Source organism: Chenopodium album, chromosome 24 (genome assembly GCF_948465745.1).
Source record: "Chenopodium album chromosome 24, dcCheAlbu1.1, whole genome shotgun sequence".
NCBI classification, from domain to species: domain Eukaryota; kingdom Viridiplantae; phylum Streptophyta; class Magnoliopsida; order Caryophyllales; family Amaranthaceae; genus Chenopodium; species Chenopodium album.
In genome coordinates, this window is record NC_137857.1 from 11,920,891 (window position 1) to 11,935,478 (window position 14,588).

Here is a 14,588-nt window from a genome sequence, read left to right on the forward strand (position 1 = left end):
GATCAATTGCTAAGGAGTTAATGCGCCTTGGAGGAAATTGCCGACAAATGGATGTACTTAGTACTCTTATCTCATTTGAATTTTATACAATATTTGTTGTATTTTTTAAAATTCATTTTTATACGTAGTATAAATTTTTAGGAAAAATGTAAATAAATTATTGAACTAGTTCTTTGCGAAACAATCCCACCTTTGATAGGGATTTGACCGGTTGGTAACCGATTTTCTTAGATTTTGTGTCACGCGTTGGCTTTTACTAATCGATTTAGTTTTACCGTTGTAGGTTTGTAGTTAACTTTGACCCAAAAATTTTAGATTAGGTCCTTACCATAGATTAAAAAAAAGTCTGATATACATTGTTTTGGGTGTTTTTGTCCCTCGGGAAAGTTACGGCATAAAGACTAGTCCTGTGCGAGCTGTACCTGCAAAACAAACGGAGACTCGGGTGGTAGGAGCTCCACCTCCGACGATCAAGTTAGTAACTTGAAGGGAGTGAAAAATGTGCGGAAATTTAGGTGGGTATCTGCTCGGATTCCAAGCTCAAGATGTCTCTATCAAAGAGTCAGTGTAATAAATGGTAAAACGTGCCCTACAAATGAGGGGAATCTCCCTATTTATAGGGTCTTCGGGATTTGTGCCCCTGATTAGGTCATCAAGCCCTATTCATTGGTGGGTTGCGCTGCTTTGCGGCTTTCTCGGGATTTGGGCCATGAAGGCTACCTTTTCCCCCATTTATCTGGAGTGCCACGTGTCAAGCAAGGATTGGTCCACTTTGGGCCATCCCAGGGCTGTCATGTGTCATCCTCTGATTGGACCACGTGGCAGGGTAAAATTACCCTAAACATACATAACATTAAAAAAAAGTGAAAGTTTCGACGACTCTAGTTTTAGGCATGGTTTAGTTCAACTTATTTTTACTTATTTCAAAAAAAAAAAAAAGGTTTAGATCAGATTTGATCAGAAAAAATAATTTCAGATCAAATCAAATCAGAAAAAATAGGTTCATATCTGATTATCGCTAGCATAGTGCCCGTGCGATGCACGGATTATAAATCAAATTATTAATTCCCTAAGAAAGAAACAAAGATAATTCAATTAGTAATAAAGGGCTAATTTACTAATGGTCGATACAAAAGTAATGAATTGTTATTTAAAAAGTATTTTATGTTATTTGCATTATTTTAAAATTTTAATATATTGAAAAATAAATGAATAATGCTCCATTGCTCCACATATTTTTTTGAAGAAACTATACAAGAGACAATAACTTTTGTATACATCCGGTATACAGTAATTTACTGTACATCGAGGGTCACTTTTTATCAAATTTAGGGTCACTTTTACAATTTTTTGGGTAACTTTTATCAATAAAGTATAAATACTTTGTAACATTTATTTATGTTAGGGTAACGTTTATCCATATTAGGGTAACTTTTGCTTATTTTAGGGGTAACTTTATAACGGATGTACGATATTTATTGTACATCCGATTTATTTAAAAGTTTGTGTACAAGAGATGTAGATTAATTTATTTTCTAACTCCGTAGGGAAAAAATTAAAATTTTCTTGTCATATGATTTGCTTTACCAACTACAATCTAATGTATGTTTAAACCATCGCATTCACCAAATCTATACACGATATATAATAATCATATATTTTATCCACGAGTATTGTAGATGATATATGGAGTAATATTTATAGTTAGGAATTACTAGTATGAAGAATATTTTAATTTAGATTTGGGAAATATGTTAATAAAAAAATATCATAAGTATACGATTTGGTGAATAATGTATATAATTTATAATAGGTAGTTGATGGCATTGAAAAACATTTTTAAAAAATATTAAAAAAGGGAGGGGGAGTTTTGGCGAGAAAATACAATACTAGAAATTGACATGTATCATTCCTGGTGTACTGTCTTTAGTATTATGTTAGTTATTGATTTTATGTGCGATTTTTTCTCGCTAAATATTTTTAATTTCATAATGAAAAATTAGGAAAATTACATGTTAATATAATGCACATTATTACGAATCTAACAAGACTCCACTTGATATGTTTTTTCTTTATAGAGTAAATTTGGTCAAATCAAACCAAATAGAATATAGATTTAACCCTTTTTTTTTCAGAGCTATAAAGGCGAGTGATTTGAGTCGATCACAGGATCACTTGTAACCGAGATGGGAGTTTTAATCACCTGAGCTATCCCTCAGACCCTCACTCCAACATTTAACTTTTGTACAATACAATAGTCTTTTTGTTTTTTCATTTTGCATTTTTTGTTGTCGTTATTATTGTTGAAAGGTGGGATCAGAGGACAAACAGACAGATGAGGGATTGCACCGTTACTGATATATACTGTAATTGTTTATTGTGAGTTTGTGACCAAAAAATAAATGCCTTTAATTAATTTATCAGTGTGACCATGCTTAACAAGCAAAGTCATAATTTTCCATACCTTTGATGTAGACGTATCAATTTAGCTTGTCTAATAAATAGGTTAAGCCATTTGAGCAAATTTTATCAATTCATTTGTAAATCTAGGCTTTAATTTTCTCCAACAAGTATTTGTTAGTTTGATCATCATGGATTTTGAGAGCATAGCTGAGTTTTTAGCAAACAAAACTATCTTAATTACTGGTACTACTGGCTTCATTGCTAAGAGTATGTGTTCTTCTTATTCTCGTTCTTTTAATAGCTAGTTACCCGTTATTATCATTATTATTATTATTATTATTATTATTATTATTATAACATGTTTTTTTTTTTTTTTTTTTTTTTCTAGAAAAGGCAAAATTTTATTAATCACACAAAAGAAATATATTGAGGTTACTAAACCCCTAAGCATATATGCCCCTTCGCAAAGCCAATTATAAATTCTAACATGTTTGTACGATTATTTATTCATGTAGTTCTTTTGGAGAAGATACTTCGGGTTCAACCAAATGTGAACAAACTATATCTTCTTATAAGGGCTACTGATGCTCAAGCAGCAAACACTCGGTTGCAAGATGAGGTATTCGTTTGCCAATCACGTACAAAGTTACATAAACTAATAAATAGGCCAGTAGCTAAGCTAAGTTATGTAACGTAGCTCATAACGTTGTTATTGTGGATGCAGGTGTTAGGAAAAGAATTGTTCAAAGTAGTGAGAGAAAAATGGAAATTGAGTTTCGAGGATTTCGTGTCGGAAAAAATACGTGCAATTGCCGGTGATACTTCCGACGAGAATTTGGGACTTACTGCTGATCAGCTAAATGAGATGTGCAACGATATAGATATTGTTATTAACGTAGCTGCAACCACAAGATTTGACGAAAGGTAAGACTAACAATTATACTCTTTGTATGCTAGCTAGTTACTAGTAATTACTCCGTAAGAAATAAGAAATGCACATCCAAAGTTTATGCGTACATTCAGATTACAAAGGGTTGATGCTAAAGATCACATATTGTTAATTGTTATAAACAAATGATACTTTATTGGTGTCACATAAGATATGTTTCATTATATTTTATTCGATAAAGAATCATAAGAATGGAAACAAAATAGAATGAGATTTTAGAGTTTTAATAAATTTTAAAATTATGGAAATAATATTTTAATTTTATCTTGCATGGTTATCAATCAATACAATTTACAAAAATATAATGTAATACGAATTTTATGTAATTTTAATAAGAAGGAAAATTATAAACATAGCCCTTAAGGCTATGTATAAGAAGCTAAAAAGAAAAATATTGAGGATAAATTAACATTAATTACACCGATTTGCGCGTGATTTTGTCATAAATTTCCAACTTAATTCTATTTTAGGAAATATATTTAATGCTTATGTATAGCCTTAAGGGCTACATATAACATTATCCTAAAAAAAAAAAAAAAAATATGCTACAATAGATTTTAATTAATGATTTTTTTTTGACACAATTAGGATAGTTCATTTTAATATTGTTAGACCAACACCATATATATGTATATATTTTTTTTGAGGAACCAACACCATATATATTTCAAAACCAACAGTCTTTCAAAAAAAAAAAAAAAAAAAAAATTCAAAACGAACACCATATATTTAGGGGTGTTTGGTATGGGTTTTTTATAGGGCTGGAAACGGAATCGTGTTACCGTTTCCGTTAGAATATGTTTGGTTAATGAGTTAAGTAACAAAAACCGTTTCCCTCCTCTAACCCATTCCACCACTTTGTTTCCGGTGTAAAATATGGGGAAACAAATCCCGTTTCTTTCCTCTAACCCAAAAAGACAACTCTACAGTCTACCTCTTCTCTCTCCTCTCAAGCTCTCATACGACAGATCTCCAAAAAAAAAATCCCAATTTTGATCGATCGAAGCTACAGATTTTACTCGAGTTGTTATATTTTACTATTTGAGTTTTCTAAACTAATTTCTGTTTTATTTGAGTTTTACTTTTCTCAATTGAATCTCCTGCTTTTTGCTTCATGACATTATTTCAAGGTGCTCATAACCTGTTTGATAAAAAGCCTAGGTAAAATTTTAATGTTATAATACAAAATTTGTTCTTGCTTTTATACAAAATTATAATTGGTAGCATGTTATTGCTTATTGTATAGGATCAGATTCAGAAATGCTTGATTCTATCCACTGATCAAGAAGATCAGTAAGTTGAAAACTTTTGTTGCTCATAAACTAGGCTCATTGTGCTCTTGTTTGTTTCCAAGTTATCTATGGCAAACAATAGGAAACGGATTGGTTGTAATCGTTTACGTTTCTTTAAAGATACCAAACAATTAGTAAGGGTAACACTATGTATTACCTTTTCCTCCCGTAATTTGTTTCCAATCCCTTACCTTTACTAATTTGATAAAACACCCCCTTAGTTGACTTGGTAGTTAATCTCTAAAAGTTTATTTTTAAATAAAAAAATGAATAAGGTGATTAATCAGATTGTTCTTTAATTTGTTTTAGTAACCCGCTTGGAATCTTCTCCTTGAATTTATATAATCTCAAAGCTTGAAGCATGCATTGCTGTACTTGTTTGTCAACCTTGAGTTAATCTAAATAGGAAATTTGTTACTTGTATTTTTTTTAATCATATATATATATTTATTTCGAGGGATGTCTAATAGAAAAATATGTGTTTAATACTTTTATAAATAATTATTAATAGGAATATATTTTTAAAGATCTTACTACGTTTTGTAAACGTAGCATTATAATATTTGGGATGATTCTATGGTAACCATTCTTAAAATGACTTTCATTATACTAATCCTTTATTGGCTGATTTTGATTCATTTTTCAATGTCAGATCTAAAATTAATTATAAATCATGTATTTAATTTTAAAAGTTTCATTAATTATTTTAAAAATAATTTTTATAATTTTTTTTAATTAATTTACAAAATTCAATTTATCGTATAATTGAAATTTAAAAAAAAAATTCATATATTAACTTTAAAATATATAAAAAAAAATAGAAAATTAAATTTTAAAATAAGATAAAACATGTACGAAGAATTTTGAAATAAAAAATAAATCAAGAATCTGCCAATAAAAAATTAGTATAATCCCATAGAATTTTTAATTTGTTCAATGTTCATTAATAAATGGCTTGTGAATTTGTTTGAGGCAGTTGACAAAGACCAGGTTAAGCAAAGGCCAGCTGGGATGCTGTCGTGCTTTTTTCATACATTATTAATTATAACTTGTTATATTTCATTTTTATGGACCACCTTATTGCCACTCGTGGGTCAAATAACTTGTCTAATCATCAAAATGATTTATTTCTCTGGCTCTAATTACTGAGGCTTTAATAATGACTCTAACAATGTTATTTGGTATATATATTACGTTTAAATGGTATTATCATGGTATCAAAATACTTCTTCATTAATATCAACATACTATTGGAGTTTGTCCCACTTTCTCACCAAAAAAACAAAAATAACAATAAAAAATAACACATACGCAAATATTTTGTTGGTATCTGTTAGAGATGTGAGACATCGGAAAATATATGTGTGATATATTTTGTGTATATATCTTATTATGAAAATAATATATTTAGGTTTATTTATGTTAAGATATTATTTAGTGAATACTAAATTATCCCCGTGCGATGCACGTTTTAACAAAAAATATTATAGCGTAGAACTCGTATATACAATGAATCTTTCAAGTTTGTCATAAATTCATTATTGGAAGGAGATTTCTAAAAACGAATACAATTTGAATATTTCAGGAAATTTCTAAACGTTTGAATATTAGTATTATGGAATTGAGGAGAGGGAATGATAGATCTTTAAATCAAAAGAAATGAATACAGTTGATATTCAATTTACTTTACTCTGATTTTCTAGATTAAAATTGTTGAAAGAATTTACTTAGGGTTCGTTTGGCATCGCTGTGGTTTTCTGTTTTTTGGTTTTTTGTTTTTTAAAAGTATATATATTATATGTCACATAATGAATCAAAAATTATTTAGACTTATTAAAATCATGATAATTTTGAGAACTGACAACAGAAAAGTGGAAACATCTTTTTCTAGTTTCCTGTTTTTGGTTTTTAGTTTTGAAAAAAAGCAGGAAACTGAAAACAAAAAATGATACCAAACAAGCCCTTAGCTTGTCGTTTATGAAGTATCATACACAAAAAAAAATAATAAAAAATAAAAAAAATCCTTTAAAAAAAAGAGTATTACAAAAAAATGACATCATCTATCAATGGTTTTAGGCGGGAAAAATATTTATAAGAAAATGACACATATACAGATTTGAAATGAGATGATGTCAACAATGTTTTGTTTTAGTAATAGTTAATAGATATTTCTATGATATATGATTATGGTAGTATACTAGTATATCTTTTAGGAATATTGCATGTTTCCTATCTTATGATCGTACGTTTTGTATAAATACTCAACCTATTGATGAATAATAAAGAAGCAATACAAGTCATTCCATTCTCTCTTTCTCTAAATTTAGCAGTATCAATGTAATTCGCTATGGGTATTAAGATGATTATTTATACACAACTTAGAGTCATTACTTGCTTGAAATGTTAGAGGCAGAAAAATTTATCAATCATAAACGCTAATGACATATTATTGCATTAAATGAGTGTAGGTACGACGTTGCATTGGGCGTGAATACACTAGGTCCTAAGCATGTTGTCAACTTTGCAAAAACATGTGCTAACATACAGCTGTTTATCCATGTATCAACTGGTAAGAAATTAAACTTCTATTTTTCATTATATGTAAAAGACCGGCTAACTCAATCAAAATTAAAGTCTACTAATCTAATGCTCTTGAATAATTCATTTATATTCAAGTAATTAGACCATGCTCTTTGCACGAAACCCTTTGAATTTGATGTATGCATGTAGCATAAATGTTTTCATGCCAACATTTAATAAGAGGTGGATGAGATTTAGGGCCTGTTCAAATTTACTGAATTGAGCTAAATTGAATTGAACTGAACTGATTGGAGCTGAACTGAACTGAACTGATTGGAACTGAACTGAACTGAACTAAATTGAGCTGAAATTGATATTTTATGTGAGAGGAAATTAAGAGCTGAACTGAACTGAACTGATTGAAGCTGAACTGAACTGAACTGAACTGATTGGAGCTGAACTGATTGGAGCTGAAATTATGGGTCTGTTCACATTTATTGAACAAAACTGAACTGAACTGAACTGAACTGATTGGAGCTGAACTGAACTGAACTGAACTGAATTGAGCTGAAATGAATATTTTATGAGAGAGGGAAATTAAGAGCTGAACTGAACTGAACTGAATTGAACTGAACTAATTGGAGCTGAACTGAACTAAACTGAACTGATTGGAGTTGAACTGAACTGAACTGAACTGAAATTAAGTAAATGTGAACAGACCCTAAGTAAATATGAACAGGCCCTTAAACTCGTGATATTTTTATTACATTTTTTTGATACCATGATAGATACAACCACTTTAATCGATCAAAAGTCTAGCTAGCTTGGTTATAGGAATTTTGAGATCGGTTTGTTTTATACATTCAATCAATTATGTTTAACCAGTAAAGATTAAGAAAAATACACTAAATAATTTTATGTCTCAGCATATGTATGTGGAGAGAAAACAGGTATAATATCGGAAAAAGCAATTGTCATGGGTGAAGCTTTAAATGGTGTGGTTGGTTTGGACATTGATAATGAGAAGAAGATTGTTGCGGACACTTTAAGCAATCTTAAAGCCAATGATGTTCCTGAAAAGCTTATCAGACAAACTATGAAGGATTTGGGTAGTCAAAGGTATGAATTATTAAAATTTAATTTGTCAAAATATATGTGTCAAAATTTATACTTGTACCTAAAATTTAAATATAAGGTCGTCATGTTCTCTTCACCTTATTTTTGATAAATATAATTTATTTTTAATGAACTGAAATTATTTTGCTGAACTTAAGTAATTTTCAATGAATTGAAATTAATTAATGATTTTCTACATATTTATTCTTTAAACTTGTTTACCAATTGAAATTTAGTTTTAATGAATAGAAATTAATTTTGCTTAGTTAGACGTATTTTTACTAAACTAAAGTTATTTTTACTGATTTTGAATTAAAAAAAGAAGAAGTAATTTTTACTGATTTTTATTTTAGGTGGAGAGAATAGGATTAGATTTAGCTAAATAAATCATATTGTATTTTAAAAATTTTATTATTATTAATTATTTTCTTTGGATTTTCGTATACTAAACAAAATTACTCTCTTTTTTATTATTATTTTACGTATTCTTTAATTTTACTAATACCCAAATTTCCATATATAGTGTTTGGTTTACTAATTAATTTAGATACGGAATTTATACATTTTGTTGATTATACAAACTCAAAAATGAAACTTAGGCCCTATTCATTTCACCTTATTTTTGTTGGACTGAAATTTATTTTTACCGAGGTAAAATTACTTTTAATGAACTTAAATTATTTTTTCTAGATCTGGAATTGATTATACTGAACTAAAAATATTCTACTGAAATGAACTTATTTACTGTCTCATATTATATGTTATTACTTCCTTACAATTACTGATTTTTAATTAACTAAAATTATTTTTATTTAACTGAAATAGCTTACTCATTCCAGGGTAGTCGATGAGATTCATGTGAGGCACTAAATTGAAATTATTTTTATTGAAATGAATTTTTTTTTACTAAATTTAATTTTTACTTTAGCTTAATGTTGATACACTACTACATAATCTAATCAATAGGGCAAAGTTGTATGGGTGGCCAAATGCTTACGTTTTTACTAAAGCAATGGGAGAGATGCTTGTCGAAAAGCTTAGAGGCAATATACCTGTGCTTATCATGAGGCCTACTATTGTGTGTAGTACATTGAAAGAACCGTTTCCCGGTTGGGTTGAAGGTTGCAGGTATGTATTAGATTTCTAATATAAGTAGATCATCAACGTGACTACTAATTATGATATTATTAACATTTTATTAACATGTGCGAATAGTATAAAAAACAATGCATGCATGTTTAATAATACGAAATGGAGGAAGTACTAAAGATTTAATTTCGATTGATGTAGTAGATAGACGAACTTACCATTCCAGCTAATTAATTGATATAATGGCCTAGCAGGACTATTGATAGTATTGCCGTTATGTATGGAAAAGGATATCTTGGTTTGTTCTCCGGCGATGGCAGCTCAGTCTTGGATTTGGTTAGTCTTCTACTATTCTTCTAATAGTGATATCTTTAATTATACAATCAAACAGTTGATACAATTAAAATTGACACACATTTCAATGTAAGGTATGACCTTAGATATGTATTATTAAATTTTAATGAAAAACATTAAAAAAAATTGGTATTATGAAAATTTGTAAGAAAAATGTAAAAGAAAAATCCAACCTTTGTACTTTTTTCTCCTAAAAATCTAACCTTTATTTTATTACTTTAAAATCCTACCTTTATACCCCACCTTCTTCAACAGATCCATTTTACCTATGACCTAATAAACAGGTTAAAAGATTTTTTTTAATCTCTCATTTTCCCTTCTCACTCCTCTTCTTTCTCTCTCCTCTCTCCACAATTACTGAAACCACCCGCCCCACCACCACAACCCTCCCTCTCTCTATCCTCTACCCTCGCTGGTTCGCGATCCAACATATCCAAATTAAAACCTCAATCACTTTTGTGTTGAGGTGGCGGTGAACATAAATTACTAATTTTGATTATGGAGGTGAATGTGTTGGTGTTGATGAGATGTGGTTATGGAGGGGGTGGTGATAATTGTGCAATTTTAGGGGTTGAGCAGGGGCTGTGACTGGTTTGGAGATGCGGGGCTTGGCGGTTTGCAAGGTTTGGGATTGGATCGAAGTTGGTGGTTGTGCGTTTTTGGGGGGTTGAGTAGGGGCTGTAGCTGGGCGGTTTGGAGTTGCGAGGCTGGGTGGTTTGCGGGGTTTGGGTTTGGAGTTGGTGGCTAGGCGTTTTTGTTGGTGGCTGAGTGTGTGTGTTGGTGGCTGGGGTTGCTGGGTTCTGGTGGGCGGTGGGGATGGGGTGGTCAGGGAAGGGAAGGAGGGTTGGGCTAGTTTTATGAATTTTTTGTTTTTTTTCTTTTTCTTTTAATTACTTTTGTTCTTTAATAATTAAATAAATAATAAACCTATTAATAGCAGACACGTGACATATAACTTACAAAAACCCGTCATCAACAGGTAATAAGACCCTGTTTTATTCACCTTAATTTTGCTAAACTGAATTTATTTTTACTGAACTGAACTTATTTTTACTGAACTGAACTTAATTTTACTGATCTGAAATTATTTTTACTGAACTTAAATTATTTTTACTGAACTTAAATTATTTTTACTGATTTTCTATTATAATTTTTTTTTAAGAAAACTGAATTTTACTGAACTGAACTTATTTTTACTAAACTGAAATTATTTTTACTAAACTGATATTAATTTTACTGAACTGAACTTATTTTTACTGAACTGAAATTATTTTTACTTAATATTATTTTTTTAAGGGGTAGAGAACAGGGCCTAAATTTGTTGGAGAAAGTGGAGTATAAAGGTTGCATTTTTGAGAAATAAAATGAAGGTTTGATTTTTAGGAGGGAAATTTGCAAAGGTTGGATATTTCTTTTCCATTTTTCCAAATTTATATTAATTAATACAAACCTATCTAATATTTCATGCTAAATTTTGTTATTAATACATAGCTAAAAAAAAAAAAAAACTAGAGTCGTCAAACGTGTCAATTAATTTGGACAAAGGGAGTTATACTTTTGAACAGATTCACTAATTAAGTCATCCTGCAATATGTGGTCTACAACAAAAGGTTACTTTCAAGTGCTATGTTTCACTAACATAATTCACCCTTACCTGATTATGTATGCAGATACCGGCAGATATGTTTGTAAACTCAATTATTGTGGCGATGAAGACTCACATAAATCAATCAAACTTGATTGTATACCAAGTCGGAAGCTCCTATAGGAATCCAATATCTTTTAATGAAGTGCATGATATTCTTTTTCATTACTTCACTAAAAATCCATGGACTAACCGTGAAGGTAACCTTGTCAAGATTAGAAGAAGTCTGGTGCTAAGTAACATGATGATATTTGAAATCATTTTCTGGCTATTGCACCTTTATGTACAAATGGTTAGTAACTTATTTCTGATTCATCCAAATAAAGTTCAATTACATACTCCGTATTATATAACACTATAACTCCATAGTTAATTATGATAATGCTAAAGGTTGTATATATTAAACGCGGGCCTGGGCCGCACCCGCAAACCAAGAGAGAGAGTCCACTTCACAAGTCCAAAGAAGGTTCCATCCCAAAACCATATGGCAATAGGAGGAGTAGCCCCTTAGCCTTATAAAGTGTTTAATTCTCTCTTCTTTAACCAATGTGGGACACATACATGTGGTGACACTTGAGAGTTTTATTCTTCAACAGTATATAAGCATTAATAGTTTTTCCTAAAATGGTACTCCGGTATGATGATAAAAATACACGAAGATTAGATATAATTCATGATTATGTATTCTAAATCTTTACTTTTCTTGCTTGGTATATGCAGCTCTTATTTTATGCTTAACAAAGTGTTTGATATGTTTTTATAGGCTTTAGCTTTGCATAGTCGTGGAATGGGTGGTAGTACCTTTCGATGTAATTTGCTTAACTTCGACAGAAAGCTGAAAATAATCACAAGACTCGTAGAATTATACAAACCTTACGTATTCTTCAAGGGCATGTAAGTTCAACAATTGCTCAATATATATTATTATCTGTTACGTACATGTTACAAAAGACCGGTAAAACTTGTATAGATTTACTTTTAAGCACATTAAAAGTAAAGTTAAAAGTAGAAAGATTTTAAAAACTGGAGAAAAACATAATGTTTTCCTTTGCTCTATTAGATATCCTTTCTAGTTTTGTAGAGATAATGACTATAAATCCCCTAAATAACCAAATAAGAGTTTTGTGGTTTGTAGTTTTGCAGATACAAATACAGAAAAGTTGCTAATTACTGCCCGTGAAAATGGTTTAGACGAAGATGCTTTCAACTTTGATCCTTTAAGCATTGATTGGAAAGATTATTTCTTCAATATCCACCTTCCATCAATTGTTAAGAGCCTATTCTAGTAGTACGGGGTACGTGTTTCATTTGAATGGCCCTCTTCTTGTTCTCGGGTCGTTTGAATTGAACAAACTCACTACATAATTATTAATTTCTAAAGTCTTAGATATATATTTGATTAATTATTATTTTTATTGTATGTAGTTGTCGTATGCTTTTAATAAAAGAGTATATCTCTATATATATATATATTTTTAATTGGAGTGTATGTATAATTTCAATATATGCAAATAAAAACAAGTATCGTGTTTATTGTCATACCACTGAAATTCAAACCTAATTCTAAAGACGAATTGGAACTGCAATATGTGCTTGTTTGGTTGCACTTATTTGACATATGCAATTAAAATTTCTTGTAAATACTTGGATCATATCCTTGCTGTTTGGCTAACATGAAATTAGCAAAATGGAGAAATTACAACTTCTATCGTTGCTATTTTTTTTAAAAAAAGAAAAATTTATTTGATTCGACATCTTTTTTATAATCAAATCTTATACCTACGATGGTTTTGTTGCCTTTAATTGTTGTAGATTTGTGACAGCTCTAAAAACCTTGTAATATTACGACGTCCTTTCGTAGATTCCAGAATTTGCGATGATTTTATTAGCCATCGGTGAAAAACTGTCGTTATTTGCTCGCTTTTCCAACAGTGTGGAAGTTATATACATACTCATAACTCATCTGTACAACTTGGAATTAGACATATGGGAGGTATGGTATGTTAAGAATGATGAAACTATGAGTTGAATAAAGCAGCAAGCAGAGCAGTAAATATTCCCTTCCTAGGATCATGTGATGTGGTTAGGTAGCTTTTTTCCTTTTTCTGAGAAACTTCCTGTTTGTATGAGGTGTCCTAGGTTAAATGAGATAGCACAAAGTTTGATGTGTGCATCCTCATATAAAAGGCTTAGAGAGCCGTCATTTGAGCAGCAAAACAAACAGTCACAAAGAAACGAAAGATGACCTCTTGCTGCAACATTTTCTGCAATATTCTTACTGCATTTTTAGCTAGACTGTTTTCATGGTATCAGAGCCATGTTAGTCATCTTTCTTCAGTTTGGTGAATTTTGTCATTCTATATTAATCTAGCTATATGCATAAATCGTGAGCTGAAAGTAAAGTCTAGACAGATAGTTATAAATCTGAAAAATATAGTCTTTCTTTGTTAAAGATTGAATCTTTATTAATGGGAACAAAAATAGAACCTACTAGCTAGTCCTCTGTATTTACACCCTTCAAAAGGCAGTAATTTTGTGAGTGTACAAATACTTGAAGGTCCTAGCAACTATAGATCATGGAAAAGGTCATTTGAGATAGCTCTTGCTTCCAAACGAAAGCTAGGTTTTGTGATGACAAGTACTGTCAATAGAGATGATGCTAATGTTGTAAAGCAAGAAGCTTGGGATACATGTAATAACATGGTAATCTCATGGATAATCTCAAATGTATCCGACTCGATTAAGATGCCAGGAATGTTCATGAAAACTACTGCTTAAATCTAGAAGCAGTTTGAAAAGAGATTTTCTATGACAAATGAGTCTAGAAAATATAGGTTGCACAAGGAAACCTATGAAACAAAGCAGGAAGGAAGATTTGTTTCATACTTTTATCTAGATATGAGAGCAATATGGGATGAACTAGAAGCTCTGGATGATTACCCCCCTATAACCATTTTGACTGAAGATTTAGTGCCTTTACTAAAGCTCTCACGTTCAACAAGAGGAACAAAGATTGTTCCAAATTTTGAATGGTTTGGATGACATATATAGTGCTCAAAGAAGCAAGTTGCTTATGTAGTCTCCTCTTCCCACAACTGAAGAAGCGTGTAGTGCAATTCAGCAAGAGGAATCACAAAGAGACCTACTAAAACATGTAAAGGAAGAAGGAGAATCTTCTGCGATGTATAGCAAAGGAAATGGTGGAAATTTAAGAAGTTGC

The 14,588-nt window shown here is 30.6% G+C and overlaps 1 protein-coding gene across 1 annotated transcript; it reads left to right on the forward strand.

Annotated features, from left to right (window-relative positions):
* Positions 1-2,552: 2,552 nt before the first annotated feature.
* On the forward strand, positions 2,553-12,794 carry LOC145612314 (alcohol-forming fatty acyl-CoA reductase-like). The gene is made up of 10 exons (XM_081667683.1): positions 2,553-2,670; positions 2,919-3,022; positions 3,128-3,327; positions 7,113-7,213; positions 8,091-8,283; positions 9,247-9,408; positions 9,624-9,705; positions 11,394-11,660; positions 12,132-12,262; positions 12,504-12,794. The coding sequence occupies exons 1-10, from the start codon at positions 2,592-2,594 to the stop codon at positions 12,652-12,654; spliced, it is 1,470 nt and encodes a 489-aa protein (XP_081523809.1). The 5' UTR covers positions 2,553-2,591; the 3' UTR covers positions 12,655-12,794.
* Positions 12,795-14,588: the final 1,794 nt, after the last annotated feature.